Genomic DNA, 23,649 nt, shown 5'->3' with positions numbered 1-23,649 from the left:
TGACACTTGTGCCAAGTGTTCTAGCAAGGAGCACGTCGCTGATGTGTGCGAGAATGAGCCCCACTGTGCGAACTGTAGCGGTAAGCACCCAGCGTATTCCCGATCCTGCCCATTATGGAAACAGGAAAAAGAAATCCTCACCTTGAAGGTTACCGAAAATATTTCATACGCTGATGCAAAGAAACGTTTCGCCTTTGTATCCAAAGGCTCTTATGCCGAGGCCGTACGCAGGGGACCGGTACAGTCAATGGTTTCGACGGGAACGCAGACGTCTACGGACAGTCTGCGCCTCCCGTCGAGGTCTCCGTCCTCGGGAGCAATGCCAGTGACACCGCTTTCGAACCGTAAGGTGGATGCTGTCTCTTCTGCATCCGCCTCAGGGCAGGGGCTGACCCCCCCTGCTCCACCTGGCCCTTTGGCCCCTAAGGGCCGAGGCCTAGCCCCTCGCTCCTCTGCTCCCCAGAGGAAGCCCGGTGAGACGTCGAAGCAGTTGGCCCCTAAGGGTCAACTGACGACACCACCGGAAGAGCCCATGGAAGAGTGTGGGCTCAGATCCGACGACGAGGCTATCCTCTCGGGATCGGAGTCCTCCCTCGCTGCTCCCACTACCTCTAGTGGGAAGCAGAATGACTGCTCGAAAAAGAAGAACGCTCCGCGCATAAAAATTGATTTTAAACCCTAGTAACCTGTTTTTACCCATTTTTGTAGTTTATAAGTTAAAGTTTATTTTAATTTTAGCACTGCTATGACTAAACAATTAGGTATCATGCAGTGGAACTGTCGCGGCCTTCTTCGTAATATTGATGACGTTAATTTTTTTCTCGATGAACTTCGTCCTGTGGCACTCTGTTTGCAGGAAACCCATCTGACCGACAAACACACACAGGTCTTACGCCGGCACCAGGTTTTTAGGAAGGATCGCCTTTCTCCTAGCCCTTCTGGTGGTGTCGCAGTTGTAGTGCAGAGCGGGGTTGTGTGTGCTCAGGTTCCTCTACAAACACCACTCGAGGCAGTAGCAGTTCGCGTCCTCCTTGACCGACTCGTCACCCTCGTCTCTCTCTACCTGCCACCCAACGTTCCACTGCAGCTCCACGAGCTAGAAGGACTCATAGATCAGCTGCCTAAGCCTTTTTTAATTCTAGGTGATTTTAACGCCCACCACCCTCTGTGGGGTAGTGTTCGTCAGGATTCCCGTGGTGGAGTTTTAGAACGACTTTTATTATCCTCCGGGCTCTGTCTTCTGAATAAAAAGGAGCCAACGTTTTTTAGTGCTGCTCATAACACCTTTACATCGATAGACCTTTCCATATCATCATCAGCTTTACTTCTATGCTTTTCATGGAAGGTTTTAGATAATCCATTTGGCAGCGATCATTTCCCCATGATTTTAGAAAGTTCAATACCCCTTCCTTCGCTTTCGACCCGCCTTCCAAAGTGGAAATTAGAGAAGACTGACTGGGCTCTTTTTGGTTTAAATGCCGTACTGGATCCATCGCTTTTTCGCAGTATGTCCCCCGAGGAGGCGACGGTGTTTGTCACGGAATGTCTAATTAATGCTGCTGCATCTTCTATTCCGCAAACATCCGGCGTCCTACCCCGGAGATGCAAACCCTGGTGGAATGAGGACTGCACAGTCACTCGCAAGAAACAGAACCAGGCATGGGGTATATTTCGCCGTTATCCCACTGCTTTGAACCTGATTGAATTTAAAAAATGTAGGGCCAAGGCACGTTGGACACGGAAACAGGCAAAGAGGACATCATGGGAAAAATATTTATCTTCTCTAAATAGCTTTGTCCCAGCTAAAGAAGTTTGGGATCGCCTGCGGAAAGTTCGAGGAGATTACCAATCTTTCCGAACTCCTCTGTTTTCTTCCCCCTCTGTATCGCTGAAAGATCAAGCAAATGTTCTTATGGAGCATTTCCATCTTATTAGTAGCTCCTCTAATTTTAGCGAAAAATTCAAGAAGTTCCAGTCGACTGTTGAAAAGCAGCCCATCTCGATGTCGGAGGGCGGTTCATTTTTTTACAATAGACCATTCACAATGTGTGAACTCAAAGTCGCTCTTGGTGCAAAGAAGCAGTCTGCACCAGGGCCAGACAGACTCCACTATGAAATGTTGAGGAAACTGTCCCCTGAATCTATGAACGGTCTGTTAACTTTCTTTAATCACCTATGGCAAGCTGCTGCCTTTCCTCGTTGCTGGAAACATGCCCACATAATCCCTTTTTTGAAACCTGGGAAAGACCCTTCCATTCCTACCAGCTATCGTCCCATCGCACTCACAAGTTGCTTAGGGAAGACTTATCAGCGGCTTGTGAATCGTCGTCTTGTCTATTTCTTAGAGACTGAGAATTTTTTTGATGTAAACCAGTGCGGCTTTCGGGAGGAACGAGCGACCACCGATCATTTGGTTCGCCTAGAGACCGCTATACGTGAGGCATTTCTACACCGGCAGCATTGTGTCTCGGTGTTTTTTTATTTACACAAAGCATATGATACCACATGGAGGTATGGAATACTTTGTGACTTGTACAACTGTGGTGTACAGGGCCGCATGCTTCAGTGCATACAGAGCTTTCTCAGCGAAAGAACCTTTCAAGTCCGATTGGGCTCCACACTTTCAGATGTTTTTTCTCAAGAAAATGGTGTTCCTCAAGGAGGAGTGTTGAGCGTTACCCTCTTTGCTGTAAAGATTAACAGTCTAGCTAAGGTTATGCAATCATCAGTAACTTACTCTCTATATGTGGATGATGTGCAAATCTCTGTGTCTTCCTGTAACCTCTCCAGTTGTGAACGACAATTGCAGCTTACAATCAATAGAATGTGTAAGTGGGCAGACGAAAACGGCTTTAAATTTTCTCCTGAAAAAACAGTCTGCGTTCCTTTTTCGTTACGCCGGGGATTGTCTCTTGATTCTTCCTTGCATCTTAATAACATTGAGATATCAGTCCAACAAGAACACAAATTTTTGGGTGTTATTTTTGACAAAAAACTTTCCTTTGTGCCCCATCTGAAGAATTTGAAACGGAAATGCCTGATGTCATCAAGCATCCTAAAAGTGCTATCGCATATGTCGTGGGGTGCTGATAGGCGCTGTCTCCTATGACTGTATAACTCCTTAGTTTGATCCCGCCTCGACTTTGGTGCAGTAGTATATGGGTCAGCGCGGCCATCCGCTCTTAAGATGCTTGACCCAGTACACCACCTTGGACTACGACTTTCTACAGGTGCATTTCGTACATCTCCTGTGAAGAGTTTGTATGCTGATACACATCAAATGTCCCTTGAGAAACGGAGGCAGTACCTCAGCGTCTCTTATGCTTACAAAGTATTATCAAATCCAAAACATCCCTCCTACAGTGCCCTTCATACTTGCAGAAGTTCACAGCTTTTCGAAAACAAGCCGAGCATTGTTAGACCATTAAGCCTCCGTTTGCAAAGTACTTGTCAATCCCTTAATATCCCCCTCCATGAGATTCCCTTGCTTAAAAACACTCATAGGGTTGCTCCATGGGATGTTCTGCCGATTTTCTGTGACTGGTCACTTGCAAAATACAGTAAGAGGGTCATTTCACCACAAATCCTCCGGCAGGAGTTCCTCTCCTTGCAACAAAAATATGCAGACTACCTGGAGTTTTATACAGATGGGTCCAAATCGTCGTCTTTTGTAGGGTGTGCTTTCTATTCCGCCTCCTACAGCAAAGCCACACAAGTTGACTCTAGGGCAAGCATTTTCACTGCAGAGCTTTATGCTATTTTACTAGCGGTCGAACATATACTCGACAATAGTATAATGAAAGCTGTAATTTTTTTCGACACACAAAGTGCCTTATTGGCTGTGTCCTCCCTGATGCCCACAAAGAACCGCCTTGCACAACATCTACATGGTAAGATCAATAACGCCCTGCGACGCGGTCGGGACATTAAGTTCTGCTGGGTGCCAAGCCACGTTGGGATTTTGGGCAATCAAGAGGCGGATAAATTGGCCGTGTCTGCCCGAGGCTCGTCTATAACATTCAATTGCTTACCTTACCAAGACTTGAAACCACTTCTGAGGAAATCTATTTTTCTCAAATGGCAGCTGGAAATGAGATACAGAGAGCAACAACAAACTTCACATTATCAAGCCCGTTCTGGGCGTTTGGGAAAGCTCTTACAACAGGGAACGTCGTGTGGAGGTTCTTCTATGCCGTCTAAGAATAGGTCACTCCCGTGTGACACATCAGTATCTGCTTCGTGGTGAGGATGTTGCACTATGTGAACATTGTGGAGAGCTTCTGACCGTGCTGCACATTTTGTGGCATTGTTCGTCCCATCAACCACTCCGTCAATCATGTTTTCTCGAACTTTTTAGGGATCATCTCCCATTTCATCCCTCTTTTTTGCTTGGTGATAAACCTTTAGTTTCATTCGGCCGTGTCTTAGACTTTTTAAAACAAACTGGATATTTATGCCATTTGTAGATATGTAGCCTCAAAGTAAACTTTTGTTATAATATGCTCTAAATATGTTAAGTTTGGCGCATTATGGCCCTCGTTGCTGCTGCGCTAATAAAGCCCTAATCATCATCATCATCATCAACCGAGCTTGGCTGGCCTTGTGGACTGGGCAAGTTGCGACGACAGCGCCACCACGCTCGCGCCAACGGAGGGGGCCGGCTTTCTGAAGCCTGGCTAATGCAGAGCTTGTCAACTGAGCTTATCTAGTAACGTTGGTTGCAGACTCCTCTCCTGGAATGTCCATGGCAAGTAGTTGGCACTGATAGTTCCACCTTGAGGGAAGGAATTACGAATTACATTATAGTTTTTGACTGTTGCTCCAAGCTTTTTTTAACTCGAAGCACTTCATGGGGCACAAACGAAGCACGCCAAACATTTTCTTGATCACTTGATCACTGGATTTAATTCGGTCAGACAACGGCCCACAGTACAGTTCATTCCAATTTAAACGATTTCTGAGTGACTGGGGAGTAGAGCTAGTGACATCTAGCCCACATTATGCACAAAGCAATGGCAAGGCGGAGAGAGCTGTTCAAACAGCCAAGAACATCCCCAGGAGATCCGACAACGTTACCGAAGGTCTTCTGGCACCCAGGGCAATGCCAAGTTTTGAGGGTTACTCACCTGCGGAACCTCTTATGAGCCGAAGATTGAAAATGAGTGTTCCGACCATACATGACAGACTCTAACCAAAATGGAGATACAGATCCAAGTACTGACTACTGAAGAAGCTCTCCAAGAAAAAGAAGCAGCGAACTACAATGCTCGACACCGAGTGAGAGAGAGATCACGCTTGCAGCCAGGGGCGATAGCTTACATCGGAAAAGGAGCACAACAACAATGAACCGTTGTGGGGCCTGCACATACTCCGAGATCTTGCATAGTGCAGACAGCTATTGCAAGTTTGCATTGCACAAGAGCGCACCTACAGACAGAGACTCTGGGAAACTTCCCCAGCAATGCGAAAGCAGGCAGTTCAGGAGAAGCCTGCCGAACCATATGCAGTGGCCGAGCACTGAGACCACCGCAGCACCTCAACTTGTAAGCGAATGACTCGTTTCTCAAGAAAGGGAGATGTCGTGTATCATGCTCTTCACAGATGTCGCCAAGCGAACAATGGCGTGATCGGCAATGCATGGGATACACCAGGCACGCGAGGGACACATGCTGGTAGATGGGACCGGGTGCAACGGTCTGAGACGTTGCTGAGTAAAAGCTCAGCAGCGTCTCAATCTGGTGTGTGTGTAAAGCGTTACTATGTGTACAATGCTGTCATAGCTGCTGGCGCGAGCGTGGGGTTTAATTTCGCAGATCATTTGCACGCATTCTCAAGCAAGCAAAACCATAGATGAAGCCACGCGCTCGCGCCAGTAGCTATGACAGCGTTGTATACTAAGTATGAAACAGAGTATAGTGATACACGACTGCACGCCTGTATGATGCTCATCTTGATGGGGGATGGAACCCAGGGTCCTTGCAGGTTGTGCAGCGTGAGCTTCTTGCTTTGAACGGAGCTCGCGCATTTCTACACGTGCTCCAAGCTGCGACGCACCAGCACACTCGGCCATCGATACACCACTGCACTTGTTTTAGCCCATTCGCACAGGCACAGAAAGAGAATGGACTGCGTGACCTTGTGCTCTTGACGCTGTTTCAGTGGCTTCATCGGCTCATAGCGTTGGCTGTCCTTCGAACTAAGGTAAAGTGAAGCAAATGTTCACATCTTAAGATTTTCCGAGTCAAACCAATGAAGGTTATCTTGTATGCCCCAGTGAAAAATCTGCGGGTTTATTTCGACCAACTCTAGATCTTTTGACGTAGAACCGAAATCTCAAATTGGCCTCCGTCAGATTGCGGGCACCTCGGCTGGTATAGGCTCCTTTAATAATTACACACGGTCGATCTGAAAAAACTTTGCGGTGGACGCGGAAAAAGCACCATCGAGTTGGCGAGCCTATAACTGATATAATACTTACTTCCAGGGGCTGGATACAATTGATAGACTTGCCATTTCTACGAGGTCTTTTGCAAACGTCACTGCGCAGTATTTTCAGACATACCGTATGAGGGCGTAATCTTTGAAGGGGTCCTTTCGAACCCACCAAATAGGGACTCATAGGCCAGCGCATTGGCTCAGAGCCACGGAAACAGTGTAATGTTTTGTGTTTTGTTTTAATATCATTGCCAGTCAAAAACCACCTAGTGGCTGTGAAACAAAATATTGTCGAGTCATTCCGGCAAGCCATAGTCTGACTGCGAAAATGATTTTGCAATCGATGAAAACATTGAAATTTTTCTGCATACGTGGCAAAATCCCAAATGGCAGAATACCTTTCGTGGTGCCCATTTCATTTGGATCGCGTCGGGCATGTGTACCGACACACAGTAGATTGTGCGCAAAAGTAGCTGTGGTACACCCGCAGCCACGCGCTTGTTGTTCTGACATCTCTGGCTCGCACAGTGCGGGCTACCAGGCATTTGACACCTTGACATCTGGCGCTTTTTCTGTCTTTCACGTGGCGTTCCTAGCGGCACATGATGGCAAATGCGCTTCAAGCTATTCTTGAACATGTGTCGCCATCTGTATTTTATATTAAGACACTGCAACTTGCTGTAACTGAATGGGTAAAGTCTGAGGTCTAATAACATTCTTTACGTGTAATATATCGATATGAAAGTATGCTTGGCAGAAGATCGTGTTGGTTCAAGTGATGGATGAAGAAAGAATAAAACAATTAAAACTGGGACGACACAAACACATCTTTCATGTGTTTGTGTTGCCCCAGTTTTAATTGTTTTCTTTCTTCATCCATCTCAATATGAAAGTTCTGGAAAATTTAATATTGAAGGATGTTTTGTAATTAAATGTCTCGTAATTTTGACTAGTTGATCTGATTCCGTTTTTATAGCACAATAAAATACCATTTTATACTTTATTTTTATATTAAAATATACCTATCTGTACAGTTCATTGCTTACTTTTTAATTTATTATATCCAACCAACCGTTCACATAAATTATTTTGGACAATGGGACGTTATAACTCGAGCAATTGCCCTTTCTATATTAAAGACTGTTGTCTATTATAAGCTGAATAATTCACTAACAACTAAAAATAATCGTAATATCGAGACATTAAAGTATCGTTGAAAAACAGTTATTTAATTTGACATTAACTTTATGACTGTAAAATGCATAGAAAGTCATAAACTGTCAAAAAATTTGACCGCATCTCCACGTGGTGCATAATGTTGATTGGGGCGAAGCTCTGGTGGTGCTTGTCTGCGTAGACGCTGAACCGTAGCTTGCCAAGGCTTTCCTTCGTTTTCATCCATGTCAGGAAGAAAATGTGTGGTATGGAACGTGGTTATATACGCATTTGAGCGTTTGACCGCAGCGCCCTCTCGTCTATAAACGTTGAGCCAATGCATGCAAAGTTTAACGCAATTATATACGCATTTGACCGCAGCGCCCTCTCCTGTATAGATGTTGAGCGGCTACTTGCAACGTTTCATCCATGACATCCCCAGCTCTTGAGTTACTACCACATCTCAGAACCCCTACTCGTCCCGCAGTCGTGGCCGAGTGATTAAGGCAATGGACTAGAAATCCATTGGGGTCTCCCCGCTTAGGTCCGAATCCTGTCAACTGCACAAATATTTTTTCATTTTATTTTTTTCATCATTTTATGTTTTTTCCATCATTTTTTATTTTATTTTTTTGCCCTACACGAGCACGTGAGCTTACGAGCATGAGCAGGAGCACCAGCAAGATCCATGTGAGCACTGACGCCCGACGGTCAAGGCTAGACCCTAAGGAGCTTCGCCCTTAAAAGAACTAAAATGGCATGCACGGTGTGGTTGCACCTTTAATGTGGTGCTGGCGGTGCACGCATATTGCGCGTTTTGGCCACAGGAGGCTGGATTGCTGGCACGGAGATGTGCTCCGATAAAGAAACGAAACCTAGATACACGTCCAGATTGAGCAATTTTTCGGAACGCCATAAAATGCTGCACGTGCCTTATATCATTGTAATATAAATGTATTTAGTAGTCTTCGATGATTCACATGATTCGCATCAAGTTTCTATTTGAAACCAAATTAAAATTTTAATTACTAAAATTAATTATACTGAATGCTAATAATTTTGTTTAGTGTGCCCTTTGGCACAGACCACTTTGTCATTGGCCACTTTTCTGTGCAATATATAGTTTTCTCAGGTGTGAATTGACCCACATTTCCATAAACACCCTGTATATGTATACAAGGTGAAATTTTTTAATAGAGCTAGAATGTAAAAAAAAAAAAGTGGAAGCGGCGAGACGAATGCCGTTTTTGCTAGGTGTTTCTTGAGTTTGGCTGGTTTTATAGGAGCAGATAGGCGCCACAGTCTGTTGAGTAATTAGCTAAAATTCATTAACTTCTTGATTAGTACTACTAAACATAATTTCAATTAGGAACTTGCTGAGCATCATAAAAAAGCACTAAATCAGTCTTTTAGAACAACCTCAAGCACCAATGTTACCACTCATGCAGCAGACTCAAAGATAGCGGTGGGTAAACGCGGATGATTAGATTATCATCCGTATTTCTCCACCGCTAGCTTTGAACCTGCTACCCGTTTTTGCCGCACCCCCACTTTGCCCATGCACTTTAAGTCATTCTAAAATTGACTGATTTCGGTTTTTTTCATGATGCTCAGCAAGTCTTAATTAAAACCATATGTTTATTTTCACCATTTAAGAAGTGAGTTTAAAAATTTTAGCCAGTTATCCGACTTCTTACAAACATTAGTAGCCTATAAATGTCCCCCTGGTTGTATAACTCACCTGCACAAACCACATTAGAGTGTCTTTTACGGATTTTTAAAATTTAATCTGTTAAAATTAAAAATTTAACACCCTGTATATGTGTCTATTAGAAATTTGGAGGGCACCACAAACCTATGGGCTTTGGCCTGCAGCCTTCTGTGATGATCCAACTCTACAGAATTAAAGGGGCACTGACACATCAAAATCATAATTTTTTTTTATTATCCGAAACGATTGAAAACAATGCCGGGACATTACCCTCAAAATTTGAAATTTGGGAATTCAGTATTTGTGAAGTAATAAAACAATTTCCAATTGCCGAATTCGAAGTTCCCGCTCGATCCGCGCCGGTGCGTTGACGTCAAATATTGCGGAGTCCTGAGAGTCCACTTTCTTTCACGACTCCCTGCTGTTGCCGTGGCGACCCAAAGCGAGGAGGAAACGAGCGACCGCCGGCGGACCGGTTTTGAGCGATGTCGTCTGTTTTCCGTGGGAGGATACAAATCCAGGAGACGGCACCACAACGAACTCCCGATTTTCGGTATTTCAAAAAGAAGGGTCGTAGTGCATTCGCAATTGCCTTAAAAAAACATGTTTTAGGATTGCCATTATTAATTGTTATAGAGATGTCACCTACAGAGCTTCTAAATTTCATGATTCTTAACGTCACGAATTAAAAGAAGCGAGGAGGCGAGAGGCGGGAGAATCAAACGCCAAAAATTAAAAAGTGCGCGCGCGCGCGGGAAAGTTTGTTTTCGCGATGCATTTTTTTTTGCGTGTCTATGACTGCAACTTCCATCGCTTTAGACAATTAAAACAAAATACAACCTTTGGGGTGTCAGTGCCCCTTTAACCCTTTAACGCCAAATTTATTTTTCAGTCGACTAAAAAAATATGTTTTTGCGGGAATGTGGTGCTTAAGGTGCTCTTAAAAAGATACAAACATTGTGAATTGTGACGGGTACCCTATTTGGCTAAAAGAAGTATGTCGCGAATTCGCGACAACAGGCCACGAAGTCAATAATTTCACCACGCCATCTAAATAAAATTTATTTTTTTCACCAATAATATTAGTGTAGTAAAAAAAAAAAAAAAGTCTCGAAAGGAGTGGAACAAAGTTTTGCTTATTGCGTTCGCAGAACAAACAAGCAGCGCAGAAAGCACCTGGCTTCTACTTTATGGCTGTTGGAAATCAAAGAAGCAGTTGGTGTTCTTGTTGAGGCAAAGATGTGCATTGCATTTGCTGCACATTACGTTGGTATGTCCCTTGCAACCAGGTTTCTTGCATCGCTGTCTCGTGTCTTTGACAACCGGCCAATGTCCTGTGCTGTCCGTGCGGACGTCCTCGTTGGGGATGTGGCTCGTGGGTCCTCGTCGCTTCTTCATTTTGAGTTGAGCTTGAAGAGAGCCGGACGGTCGTCCCCGTTTCTTTGAGGAGAGGTCCTTTCCTTGTTTGCAGAGGGCTTCCGCAATTCCAAGCCGGAATTTCAGCAGGTCTCTCTGCTTACTCTTTGGAACGCCCAGTGACTGACAGTCTCGTCGGTAGAGGAGCCAGCTCACAACAATCACCATGTCCAAAAAGTGAAAAAAAAGCTTGAGGTAAAATTTTTTTGAGTTCAACTGGATCCGATAGTATGCTATCAGTGCATCAAAGTGATCAACACCTCCCATGTACTTGTTGTACGTAACAACTGCGCTAGGACACTCAACCTGGACAGACTTCTTTTCACGCCTATCCCACCTCATTACAGTGGAGACGGGTTGTGCACCGGGAAAGGTACTTGCGGTGGTCACCGATCGGTTGTCGTACCACTTGACAACGATCACCTTCTGGTTATCCACCACTGCCTCGTACTCTTCTGCACTTCCTCGTCCTCTCTTGCGGAGTTCTGTGTCCGAGGCCATTTTGCAACCCTGCAGTCGATTTGCACGCACAGTACCAAGGGCATATATGCCTCTTTGTGCCAAAGTCACGAGAAGCTTCAGAGACGTGAACCAATTGTCAAAGTACAGAAGGTGGCCCAGTTGAGGCTGCACGCACTGAGCCAGTTTTATGACGATGTTACCACTTGCCCCGATGTCAGGAAAACCCGGCACTTGATCGATGTGGCCAGTGTACACGTCAAAAGAGTGTACAACACCCCTGGAGTCACAAAGCATGAATATTTTGTAACCGCACTTGTGAGGCTTCTTGGGGAGGTATTGCTTGATGCTGGAGTGCCCTTTGAAGGGAACCATCTGTTCGTCCACACAGAGGCATTGTTCCTGAGGTATCACCTCGAATTTCGGGAGCAGCATCTCGAGAAGCGGGCGAATCTTGAACAGTCTATCCTTCGGGGAGCTGTCGGCTGGTGGCATGCTGAGGTTGTCGTTGAAGTGCAGCGAGGATTTGATCTCCTCCCACCTGTCGCGCGTCATAATATCGGCCACAACTGGTAGTCTGCATTCAGCTGACCAGTACAAACGAGATCGTGGTAGCTGGAAGATCGACATGTAGACAGTGCAGCCTAGAAACTGCTCAAGTTCCACCCGGGACAAGGCTAGAGGCTTATTCGGGTTTTGCTGTACTGCATAAAGATTGCTCTGCTGCACAATTAGCTTGAACACGTTGTCGTCAAAGAATCCCTGGAAGTACTCGATTGGGGACCTGACGGCCTCGCTCTCATGCGCAGCACCTTTCCACTGAGGAACGTCATTACTCAGAGATGAAGATGTTTTTGACCAATGCACTGGCCGATTCACTCCTTTCGAGGAAGCTGGCACCGATTCTTCTTCTTCACTTTCTTCGCTTGTGTCATTATCGGGGGGTGCGTTGAACTGTTGGGGAGGGTTGTAGTCCGCATCCTCATTGTCAGTGTCACTTAGGCAGCTGTCGTCGCTTCCGTCTTCGGGTGGTAACCGCGTCCTACACGGAATTTTCTTCTTCCCATAGAAGGAGCGAGCTTCCATGACCTACAATATATAAAGTATGGCTGATTGAAACTAAGTGGTAAGCCAGAAATATTTTTTGTTTTAGATTAGCCAAACTGCGACTTGCAAATCACTGAATGCCGAGTGTCGCGAATTCGCGACAAAGCGAACAGAACATCTTATTTTTCTGAAAGACCTCAGTATTAAAAGGATGTGTGCTTTGTACAGTTAGTTGGGACCACATTTAAGCTAGAAACAATTTTAAAACGACAACTTACCTCTCGATTACGCTAGAAGGACAGCTGGGAATTCGAAAACCACATGCTCTGAAATCTTGTCCACCGGCAAAAGTTGTTTACGGCGCAAAGTACACCGGGCGGCCGACAGATGGCGCAAGCATACCGTGGCGCTTCGGTAGGTACGTCGCGATTTTGCGACAGTCGGCGCGGGGCTCATAGATGACGGAAAGATTTTATACAGTGGACTAAGTGGTTTGTCGCGAATTCGCGACATACGTCCTTAAAGGGTTAAATAAAGAATACCAATTCGAACATCCGATGAGTTTAACTTTCAGGGATAAGTGGATGCGTGCTTTCTTGGATACAGTCACAACTCTTTCTCTCGACGTCCGTGTCGGCCTCTGTGTTGGGCCACCTGTTGAGTGATTAGCTAGTTACTACACACCTTCCTTTTTGTGTTTTCTGTTCATTTGTGTAAATGTGTCTCGATAAATATTATTTTTTACTTATAGCTACTTATACTTCACTTCTGTTTCGACCTTTCGGTGCACTGCAAGCCTCCTGGATAGAAATAAATTAATATTATTAGCCTTCTTGTTTATGCGCTCCAATCCAAACGCAGCTCGGGCAGTTTTAGGGTACTAAGTAAAGATTATTATTATTGTTATATTTGTTATTATCATTACTAAAAAACAGTCTCCAATAAACATTCACTTCACAAGAAGTAGCTTGATTTTCAACTGTGTTTCCATCATAAGGATCGCCCCCGCTGTGGAGCACACACTTAGTTCTTTCAAGCGATCGCCAATACGCTGGACGACGCAAATACCTGCCTCAAAATAAGTGGCAAGCTTTTGTCATTTGACTGCCAATTATTTATCTATTTACAGAATCCCCCGCAGTGGCAAAAAAATAATTGTGTTGGGGGAGGTAGGCGTTTACAATCATGTTATTACATGAAAACGCCAAATTTATACAATAATACAAAGAGGCATCACAATCGCGACTAGTGCGTATGTCAGCACACAACAGCAGTCGGAAAACTAAATTCCCAATGAGTGGGTCATTCTAAGAAACAATTGCCTATCAGTGGAGACCATATTGTCTCGTGCAGAATGCCTTCAGAGACCTCAAGTCGTCTCTTCAGAGCCCGAGCGTTCAGTCGGCCTTGGACCAGAGCTCGGAGAAGAAAGGGAACCTGACCTGGGATGGAGTCGCCTTCAACGTGCTCAAAGTCGTCAGCACGGTGAGTACCTCTTCGAACCAAATCGCAGTCAAACTCTGGCTCTGTAGTGGCAGCAGGCGTCCAAGTTAAAGGGGCAGTGCTGTTTATCTAGGCGCAAGTAAGAAAAAACGCACCACCTTTCCTTGAAATACTGCTGCTTTGTAATCATAAAGGAAAAAAAACAAACAACTGTGGCGGTTACGGGAACTACGGTGGCATGTCAACGGGAAACCAGGTGATCCCCAAGAGACGTCACTCAAAAGACGGTCCGAGAGTTGAGGGGCACTTTGACCTTTGATTTGTTTGATTTCTTAAAATAAAAACTTATGCACGCAAGAAAAAATTCTTTTCTGTTATCTCAAGGTAAAAACAGCGCAACTGGATAAGGACGAAGAACAAGAAGAGGTGGTACTCAACGCTGAGTCCCGTTTCTTCTTGTTCTTTGTCCTTGAGCAGTTGCCCAGATTTTACCTCAAGATGTCAAATAACCAACGGTCCCAAACAAATCTTTTACGTGGATTAATTCCCGCAGTTAATTGGCCAAAGTGCGAAAATCGTAGCACTGCCCCTTTAAGGTGTGAGCAAACTGTTTCCTTCTCCTAAAACTGCGTGCTCCGTGCCTTTTCCTTTGTGCGGAGATTTTACCCCCCAGCAATGAGAATGAGAATATTGAGATTGTTTTGCTTTATGCTCAATGTAGAGATTAAATGGCCCAACGAACAACTTGCGTTCCTCCTGGACTGACCACATGTGCTCCTACTACCCATCTCTGCCGTGGAAACTCCTCAGTGGCGCTGCCAAGGTTTCATGTCGAAGGCGGCTTGCAGCTGTATGTTGCAGTTGTAACTTCTTTCTCACTCGGACGAGCCGAAGTTGGAGAGATGATATATTTTGGCGCTTCCACCACTCAGTCACTGGTGACACCAGAGCTAAGCGGTATAGCAATAATATCTTAGGGATACTTTTAAGTATCGATATACATTTGCACATTTACATTACCTTTACCATGTACCTATCGATTGTATCGCAGTACCCTCCTAGGCTTCGGTAGCTCACTATGTTTGCTGTAGAAAATTAACTGTCAGTCTGTTATAATAAACTGAAAGCCACCTTTTTGGGGAACATTCTGCACAACCCTCTCTACAAAAAAAAAAAACCCTTAAGAGTGAAAACAAAAAAAGCGCCGTAGAAGTTGCTGGATTCTCGAAGAAGTGCATCAGCGTTTTATGTAGCGGTTATTTATAACAAAGCATGGTGAAATGGTGAAAGCAGCTCTCAGCACTTTCCGTGGGGTGAACATTCTTGAAACACCTCTTCTCCGTGGTGCAAGCAGATCAGGTAACTTAGCGTGTGCACGAAGGACGGCAGCTGCGCAGGATTGGCCGGTTATAGAGAGTGACGGCGTGATGTAACACCTAGCAACTGAGGTGCAGTGGGCGACAGCGGGGCTAGGGCATACTTGGGTTGCCAGTGGGGCGCTGTAAGACGGCGTGATTGGGTGGCCCGAGGTGGTTTAATAGTTCGTAATGAGCCATTCACAGCCTGTTTCTGCAAAGTGGCGTAAAAGCGGGGGGGGGCAGGGCGGTTAAATCGCGCCCCAGTGCTACTCTTGCCGCCCCCTATTCCGGAGCGCCGAAATTGGCAGAAGGGGACGTCGCCAGCGATCTCGGATTGCTAGGTGTTGCTTCACGACGTCACTCCCTATTAGCCCCGAAAAATTTGCGTAGTGCTCCCTTACAGTGAACCGGGGTGACGTCATGTCATGGAAAAAATTTTTCCCTGACTCGCCCTGTTAGCTGTCGGCACACTCATTTTTATTTATTCTTGTGCGTGCTTTTCGTAGGAAGTGTAGCTTTCCATATGGGGTTTTATTTTCGCATGGTTTGGTACAGCTGCAGGCAAAACTTCAACCAACATTTTAGGCATGTTTGACAGGGCAAGCAGGGCATGCATCACAGCTGGTGTATGAAAAGGAAGAATTGTGACCACACTTGCCAGAGTATCGCGATAGATTTACATCTCACACAAGCAATGCTACTGACGGTCTGAATAAATGTACAAGATATGGGTACTATTTTTTATATTTTTTTTATCCAAACAAAAACACCGAAGCAGAAAAGCTGCATGCTGCTCGAGCATGCAGCTTTTCTCAAATTCCCCGGGCACAATTTCGCCGATTAAACATTTATTTTCAATTTACTCTCGTCATGACTCTCATCTGCGACATTTCTGGAGGAGGTATGGGATAAAAGGGAAAGCGTTTCTTCTTGGTCATGCATGCGGTGACATGTTGCGGACAGCTTGTTTGCTCACACCAATGCGCACTGAACAACTCTGCTGTCAGAAACCCTTGAAGTGTGTGCTGGCCTGCACTTTGACCTTGACACACTTCACATCGTCGTCGTACCTGATATGGCTTCACAGTATTTTCACCTTCTCAAATATAAGCAAGCTTCATGGGAAGGCGTTCATGCGCTTGCAGACCTTGAGCGTTGATCAGAGCTGTTTTCGGGCGCTCTGAGCTTCCTAAATCCCGCAGAAAGTTGACCCCGAGAATAGAAGTTTCGTCGACCGTCACCACCTTCATTCAACGCAGTTGCATACTCCTTCAGATCAGCCACTGAACGCGAAGCCATCGTGTCGTCTGCTAGCAAAGCAAAACCAGTTGTGAAACTTTATCATGAGCTTTTGTCATTGCTTTAAGGTATGAGACGATAGAAAAAGTCTTCATGATTAAATATTGAGAAGACACATTGCTTACAAAAATTGTTTACTTTTTTATCAGAAGATTTCTAACCTTACATTGAGCTTCCATGCATTTCTCGATAACGAAGGCCCCAGCAATGGTTTGTTTGGAGCGGAGCGCAGTGTTGTGACGTCATCACTTACCGGATCAATTTGCAGGTTTTCATATGATTTAGTCTTTATAAGTGTAGTAGTGTTTTCTTCTTTTTTTCGTGTATAACGATGTATATTTTGCATGTTATTTTTGTGCCCCCCCTACTGTAATGCCTTCTAGGCGATGTAGGTACTCTAATAAATAAATAAATAAATAAATACTCTAACAAGGTGTTGAACTGGGCGAGTTGGTAAAAGTTTGACATGTTGGGTGTAACAGCTTCAAAAAACGAGGATGATGAAAGGAACAGACACGACAGAACAGCTGTTGTCCTGTTGTGTGTGTTCCTTTCATCGTCCTCGTTTTTTGAAGCTGTTACACCCACCATGTGAAACTGTACTCCTGTATCAGGTCTGTTAGAAAAGTATCCGAGCCGAAGAAAAAAAACCGGCGTAACTGGAGCGTTGGAAACGTAATCACCTTCAAAGTAGTTTCCTTGAAACTTCACACACTTCTCCCAGCGGTGTTGCCATTGTTGAAAGCATTCGGAGAGGGCCTTTTTTGGAATGGAGTTTAGCTCAGCTGTTGTTGCAGCCATTAATGTCCTCTCTTGTCTGAAATCGCACTCCTTTCAATGGCCTCTTGATTTTGGGAAACAGCCAGAACTCGCAGGGGGCCACATCAGGAGAGTAAGGAGCCTGTGGAACTACAGGAGTGTGATTTTTCGCCAAAAAAGTCCGAATCAAGTGCGAGGAATGTGCAGGAAGGAGCATTGTCGTGACGGATGCGCCAACTTCCTGTTGACCACAACTCCGGTCTCTTGTGCCGCACAGCATCACGTAGGCGACGGAAGACATCCCTGTAGTACTTTTTGGTGATTGTTTGACCCTGTGGTGCGTATTTGTGGTGTACCACACCGCGGGAGTCAAAGAAAGCAGTCAGCATCACTTTGACGTTGCTGCGCACTTGGCGGGCCTTCTTTGGTCTTGGTGACGTGGAACGCTTCCATTGTGACCACTGGGATTTGCTTTCTGGGTCGTACCCGCACACCCAAGGTCACCAGTGATTATGGTGTTCACGAAGTCGGGGTCACTCTTTGGGGAATCCAGCGTGTCTTGTGAGAATGCAAAGTTGCTTTTACTCCACCGTGAGCAGCTTCGGCACGAATTTCGCCGCAACTCACTTCATGGCCAAATCTTCGGTCATAATGAATGTGCAGAAAACGTGCTGATGCCCACCTCTTCCGCAATTTCTCAGATAGTCACTCGACGGTCCCGCATCACCACAGCGTTCACTTTGGCAATGACCTTGTCATTTCGGCATGTTGATGGCCGACCTGAGCGTGGCTCGCTTTCCACCAATGTACGGCCGTCTTTAAACCGGTTGTACCACTCCTTAATCTGTGTGCTGCTCATAGCACCGTCACCGAAAGCCGTCTGAATCTTCCGAATGGTTTCCGCTTGGCTGTCCCCCAGTTTCTAGCAAAATTTGATGCAATAGTGCTGCTCCAGTTGCTCCGCCATTTTCCTTGGAATAAAAAAAAACGACGAGAGCACTACCTCCCTCAAACGCTGCGTTCCAGCGACTGACACTATCGGCAGGCGGGAAAAAATTCACGCATGCGTACGAAGGTTCAAGGTCAGCTGATGCAAGCGCGCTTGTTTCATATCTATCAGGTTTTCGCAAAAAAAAATAAGGTCGGGTGCTTTTCTAACAGACCTCGTATAATGATGATGGTAGCGTTTGTACCCAACTAATAAGTGCTCCAAGTTTGCTGGACCTGTGTTGCCTCGGAACGCACACAAGTTTGGTACAAACACTGCCGTCATCATCCCACAGGAATAAAGTTTTGGTTTCAAATAAAAAAATTCGTATTGCAACAAAAATATTGGCAATTTTTTTTTTTTTTTTTTTTTTTTACATTTATTTTGAGACATTTTTTTAACCAGGTAGAAAAGAACCATCTTTTTTTTTTTGTTTCATTGTCCTTTTAGATGTATAAATTGCATTTGCCATGAATTGCACCCTTCCCACCTTTTCAAATTTGGGAAAAAGTGTATCTTTATTTGTATCTGCACTCTGGAATACTTTTTGCTGTTTATCAGGAGTATCTCAAGTATATCCCGTTAAATAGAAGACAAATGTACCCCAGTATTTGTATTTTGGCTTTAAAATATGTGTACCTCAGTATTTGTATTCCAGAATACTTTTTGGAGTATCCCTGCCCAGCCTCGGGTGACTCAATGCGTGCCTGATCGCATTGGCTGACTTCAGCTGCGAATGGTGGTCTATTGGCAACGATATCTTTCGGTGGCACTGCCTCTCAATCACAATTTTCTGATGTAGCAGATGGGATTCTAGCAGCAGACAAGTTGCCGAGTAGTGCACGGAGTGGTTATGTTTGTTCACTTCTATGCCGATTGCTACTGGTATATTTATTCTTAAAAAAGTGTTTAACATCCTTGTCAGTTGTTTGGCCCGTGTAGGCTCCTGTAGAAATATTTGTTTTGCCATCCTCGGAGTGTAGGACATGCTGTCATCTTAGGTGTGCATGCATACACTGTTGTGTTGCCTGGCACTGCACACTTGATGAAGTTTACCGAAAGAGATGCTTTCATCCAAACGGGATGACAGCTGTGACTTTTGGTGTCCTGGCACTTCCACTGCTGCACAGTAGGGATTTTGTTCACAGGGATCGCGCAGTCCTGTTGCTTAGTGCCACTCAAGTCTTCCAAACGCGACAACCTGGGGCGTTGTTTATTTTCAAATTGGGCGTCGTCTCATAGAGACGAGCAGCCAGTTGGGTGCGTGGACGGCAAACCCATCGCCGCCTACCAGCCCGACTGGCTGCCCAATTTGACGACGCCCAATTTGAAAATAAACGGCGCCCCAGGTTTGGAAGACTTGTGTGGCACTCAGACTGACTGGGAGAGCACTGAGAGGTTGGTGCGGACCCCTCCGTCCCCGCAGGAGGTGGACCGTCTCTCGGAGAGGGGCCTCCGGGGCGGTGCCCGCAGCGCGGCCTCTGCCGGCGGAGACCTGCTCCAGGCCGCCGCCCTGCTGCGCACCCTCGTGCAGTCGGCCAGCCGCAGTGAGTCGCACCTCCTCGCAGCACTTATGCCACGTTGCCGTTGTCACATCCCTTAGGCCAACTACTTGCTGGTCTGGAAACTGCCAGCTTCCAGACCAGCGTCCGTGCTATTGCATGGCCATTCTCCTGCACGAGCGGGAACTTTAGCGCACCCCTGCGCTTCCCACGTGCTTCGAGTCTTCCTTGAATTTACCGGTTTAAGGGTTTTCGATGACGCTCAGCAAGTTTTTAATAGGAACCATACGCTTATTTTTTCTAGTTAAAAAGTTCCTGAGTAAGTTTTAGGGGGTTATTTTGCTAATTAGTGCGTCGCCTGGTACGTTAGGCACCAAATGCAGCAATGGGCAGTCTGCTGGACTGGTGGGTGGCAAAACTGCCACCACCCACTGTGGGGAAAACCCCTATTGTGACCGAGCCACCGTTGCGAGTTTGATAATCCTGTTTCTTTCTTTTTGCTAGTGCGTACACCATAAAATTCCATACAGGCACGCATTCAAACTTTGGAAACAATCTTGAAAAAGTGGGAAATGGTCGTTCTTGCCTAGAGCAAAAATTACGGAAGGTCTGAAAATGGGGTGGGCTTCCCAGTTTCACTGCTTTACACCGGCGCACGTTGAGCTTCTTTCCCTTGCACCGGCATGCTCAGAGAAATGACTCGTGCCACAAGCCTCTCGGTTAGCTGGGTGGGCACTTGGTACGTCCTTTGCCTATTTTTAGAATGCTTCGTAAGTAGTGAGTGGGCGCTTAGCGTGGACATGGGCGCACACTAAATTTTTTGTGGCAGCGTCATATATTTTGATTCGGTGCAGCTAAAATTGGCGTGGTGCAAGAATTCTGGCATAGGTTGCTCTCTTTCCTCTTTCCAAATGGCAATGCAGTCTTCACAGTCAAGAAAATTTACGACCCCCGTCTTAGCGGCACATTTTTCCAAATAAAATTAACATAATTTTTCCTAGAAATGTACGGCCAAACATTACACGTACCAAACTTCTTTCAGAACCCCAAATATCTCTGGAAAGGTCTACCATGGGATGGATCGCCACACTGTTGCATCACAGGCCACATGTTAGGCAGCTCCGCATGGGCGCCGCCAGAACCGACCTTGAGTTTAAGAGCGCAGATCTTAGGCGCCCGTTTGCGGCTCGAGCGGCATCGCCGTCGCCGTCGATGTAATTGCGCTTTGCATTATGGGACGTTTCCCATAATAACGTCGCATGTGACGTCTCGTGTGACGTTACGAGGGAGGAGGAGCAGGGAATTTTTTCCTCTAAATTTAGCGGAACAAATTCCCCGCTAGATTTAGCGGAAAAATTTTCCCCGCTGAATTTAGCTGAAATTTTCCCCACTAAATTTAGTTGGGAATTGTTTCTGCTGAATTTGGCTGTAAATGTAGCGAATATTTCCCACTAAATGGGAGGGAAGGAGGGGCATAGCCCCTTTTTCCCTCCTATTTAGTGGGAAATTTTCCCACTAATTTTCCCCCTCCCATTTAGTGGGAACTGTACCCTCCCCTCCTCCTCAAGAGCTGCGCTTTAATTCGGCGTTGCGGGGGTTGTAAATGTCTTTAATTTTTGTTTCCTCTTATCCCTATTATTTCACTTCATCATTGCCACTGCAGGACATCTTATTGCCACTTTAGGCGCGTCCTTCTCCCTGGCCTTTGTGGAGGCTCGTCCACGCCCACTGGGTGAGACGAGAGAAGGTCGGCAATGGCGGCTCAATCTGGCGCCTGTTTAAAGCATCTATGGGAGCCACTGGAATTGTGGCCGTGTTCCAAGGTACTCCAACGGGTCGTGTCACGTAGAGTTGCGTGTTTTCGGTAAATGCCTACAAACCCCGAAAATTAACCCCCGAGCAGGTTTTATCAAAATCGGGGAAAACCGAAAAACCCCGGAGCTCACCAGGAGAAAGCCGAGCCTCCCGAGTAAAAATCTTCAACTATAATTTTGTCTTGACCTCGAACACAGCCACACAGAGCAGTCCACAAGGTTACCTGTTTCTTGGGGAACCACATCCCACATCTCGTTTAGTTACTTGGCCAATACCGGGACGTTTTTCCAGTATTCTGGGCACGAGCATGCTGTTCGGAGGTTGGGAAATTCCTTGCCCCGCTTCTTGGACGTAAGGCCCGATAAAGGCCGTTTTCTTGTCCAACACCAAAAATTGATGCCGAAAAACAGTCTTTTTGAAAAAAATAAACCCAGGAAAAAGAGCCCCGAATTGGAAAAGAAATAAAACCCGAAAATGGGGAAGAGAGATGAGATGAGGCCCGAATTTTAGGCCCGACCTGACCCGGCACGAGGAGGCCTTGGCCCGAACCCGGCTTGAACCCGACTGCTCTCTTTGGCATGAGTCCGACCCGAACCTGGCCCAATTGTGTTTTCCATTAGTTCTACCTTTGTTTTACGGGACACCGTTCGTATTAAACGAGAACTTCCCATCTCGGAAGTTACACATTTGTTCCAGAGGTCTACACAGCCATTTTTTTTACCCGGGCTCTTTCTAGAAGAATGATGCGAGTTTCAATTGATTCTGTTTGTTTTGCCTTTGATGCAAAGCGAGAAATAGGCAGGAAATGGGATTTGGTCCTTGTATAGTATTGCATATTATGCCCCGAGGTCAATGCGATTGATTAATTTAATAACTATTCGATTAATCGGTAGCAAATAATCGGGTTAAATGTTTTAGTTGTCAATCAGCCCTAGACACGCTGCACTGGAAGGGTGCATGAATAATTTAATGAACGACGCACTTAAAAAAAATTGTACGTACTTTCCCACTGGAAGCGTGGGGAGCTACTGGGGTCTTAGTTCCACATCACCGAATCAGCCGGTGAGTTTGCCCCCTACCACAATTGGTGAGCACCACGCCTCGTGCGAATGCGAATGGATTCGAGATTGTGACGTGTGCATCATAGTGATGTGAGCGGTCTATTTTGCGGCGTTCCCTAGCATTCGTGATCACGTCAAGCATGGTGCTGACCAATCACAGCGGGTGGCGGACCCACTGCAACCAACCAACACCTCCTGGACCAACTCACCGATGCCAAACTTAGCCCCCATGGACGGAAGATGGGGTGGGATAAAGCTCGGAATAGAGTTATACCTAAAATATGCAACATGCTCGTAAAAGACAACAAAAAAAAACAAAAAACGGCATGTTTATTTTTATTACGACAACGCGCCCATTGCATTTCAGGTCTAACCCCGTGCTGAGCTTTGTCATTCGCTATGACCCTTCCACGGTGTGCAGGGCTCGACTCCTGCGTGTTCCGCAAGGAAGTGTGCGCGCCAGCTTTTTTCAACATGCGATGTCTGGTGGAGTGGAGTCATTGATGTTGATAACTGTGTCCCAGACCAGTGTACTCAACCATTGATGTTTCAGGGACTGCTTGTGGATTGGAGGAAGTGATGAATCGGTGCTGTGGGGAGAGGGAGAGATCTGGGGTAATTGTGTTTATGAAGGGATATACGGAATATTATATAGCTATCTCGCGTAAACTTAACTTCTCTTATTGATGTATACGAAAAAATTTACCCAAAGGTGTTCGAAGTGATGATACATGTCGTCTTGTTCTGCTGCTGTGCCCAAGCAGTGTGTTTTATTTTTTGTCAGACTGTAAAAAAATGTTGGTAATGCTAGCGGGGGACATCGTATCTAACCCGGGTCCCCTGACGGAAGATCAGCAACAGCTTGCAAAGTCTGGCTATTTCGCCTTAACTACAGGTCGGTCAAACGGCACTTTTTAACGAGCTAAAAGCAATTCTAAGCAACCAGAAGTCTGTGGACGAAAAGCTAGCAGCATTAGCGACCAGGCTCACATGGGTAGAGGCTAATTTGGAGTCTGTTCCGCAACTGCGGAATGATGTAGATTGTCTCCTTCAGCTCAATTGGCTTATTCTCAGGTTACAAGCTTGACTTTGCAGTGTGAAAATCTTGAAGGTAAGTCGAGGAGATTGAATCTGATTTTTTATGGGATACCTGACAGTTCCGAAGAGACGTGGACTGCCTCTGGAAGCTAAGGTCATTTCC

General features: G+C 45.8%; 1 protein-coding gene across 1 annotated transcript in view; it reads left to right on the top strand.

Moving 5' to 3' along the window:
- LOC8039133 (serine-protein kinase ATM) overlaps positions 1–23,649 on the top strand; it is a 397,758-nt gene that overhangs the window by 15,130 nt on the left and 358,979 nt on the right. Inside the window, exons 2-3 of the mRNA XM_040208992.3 lie at positions 13,577–13,708; positions 19,497–19,617. Coding sequence (XP_040064926.2) covers positions 13,577–13,708; positions 19,497–19,617 — 253 coding nt within the window. The remainder of the gene's footprint in view (positions 1–13,576; positions 13,709–19,496; positions 19,618–23,649) is intronic.

Source organism: Ixodes scapularis, unplaced genomic scaffold (assembly GCF_016920785.2).
Source record: "Ixodes scapularis isolate PalLabHiFi unplaced genomic scaffold, ASM1692078v2 PGA_scaffold2__306_contigs__length_199485367, whole genome shotgun sequence".
Classification (NCBI taxonomy): domain Eukaryota; kingdom Metazoa; phylum Arthropoda; class Arachnida; order Ixodida; family Ixodidae; genus Ixodes; species Ixodes scapularis.
Note: the sequence above shows the minus strand (reverse complement) of the source record. Positions and strands in the feature narration are given on the sequence as shown.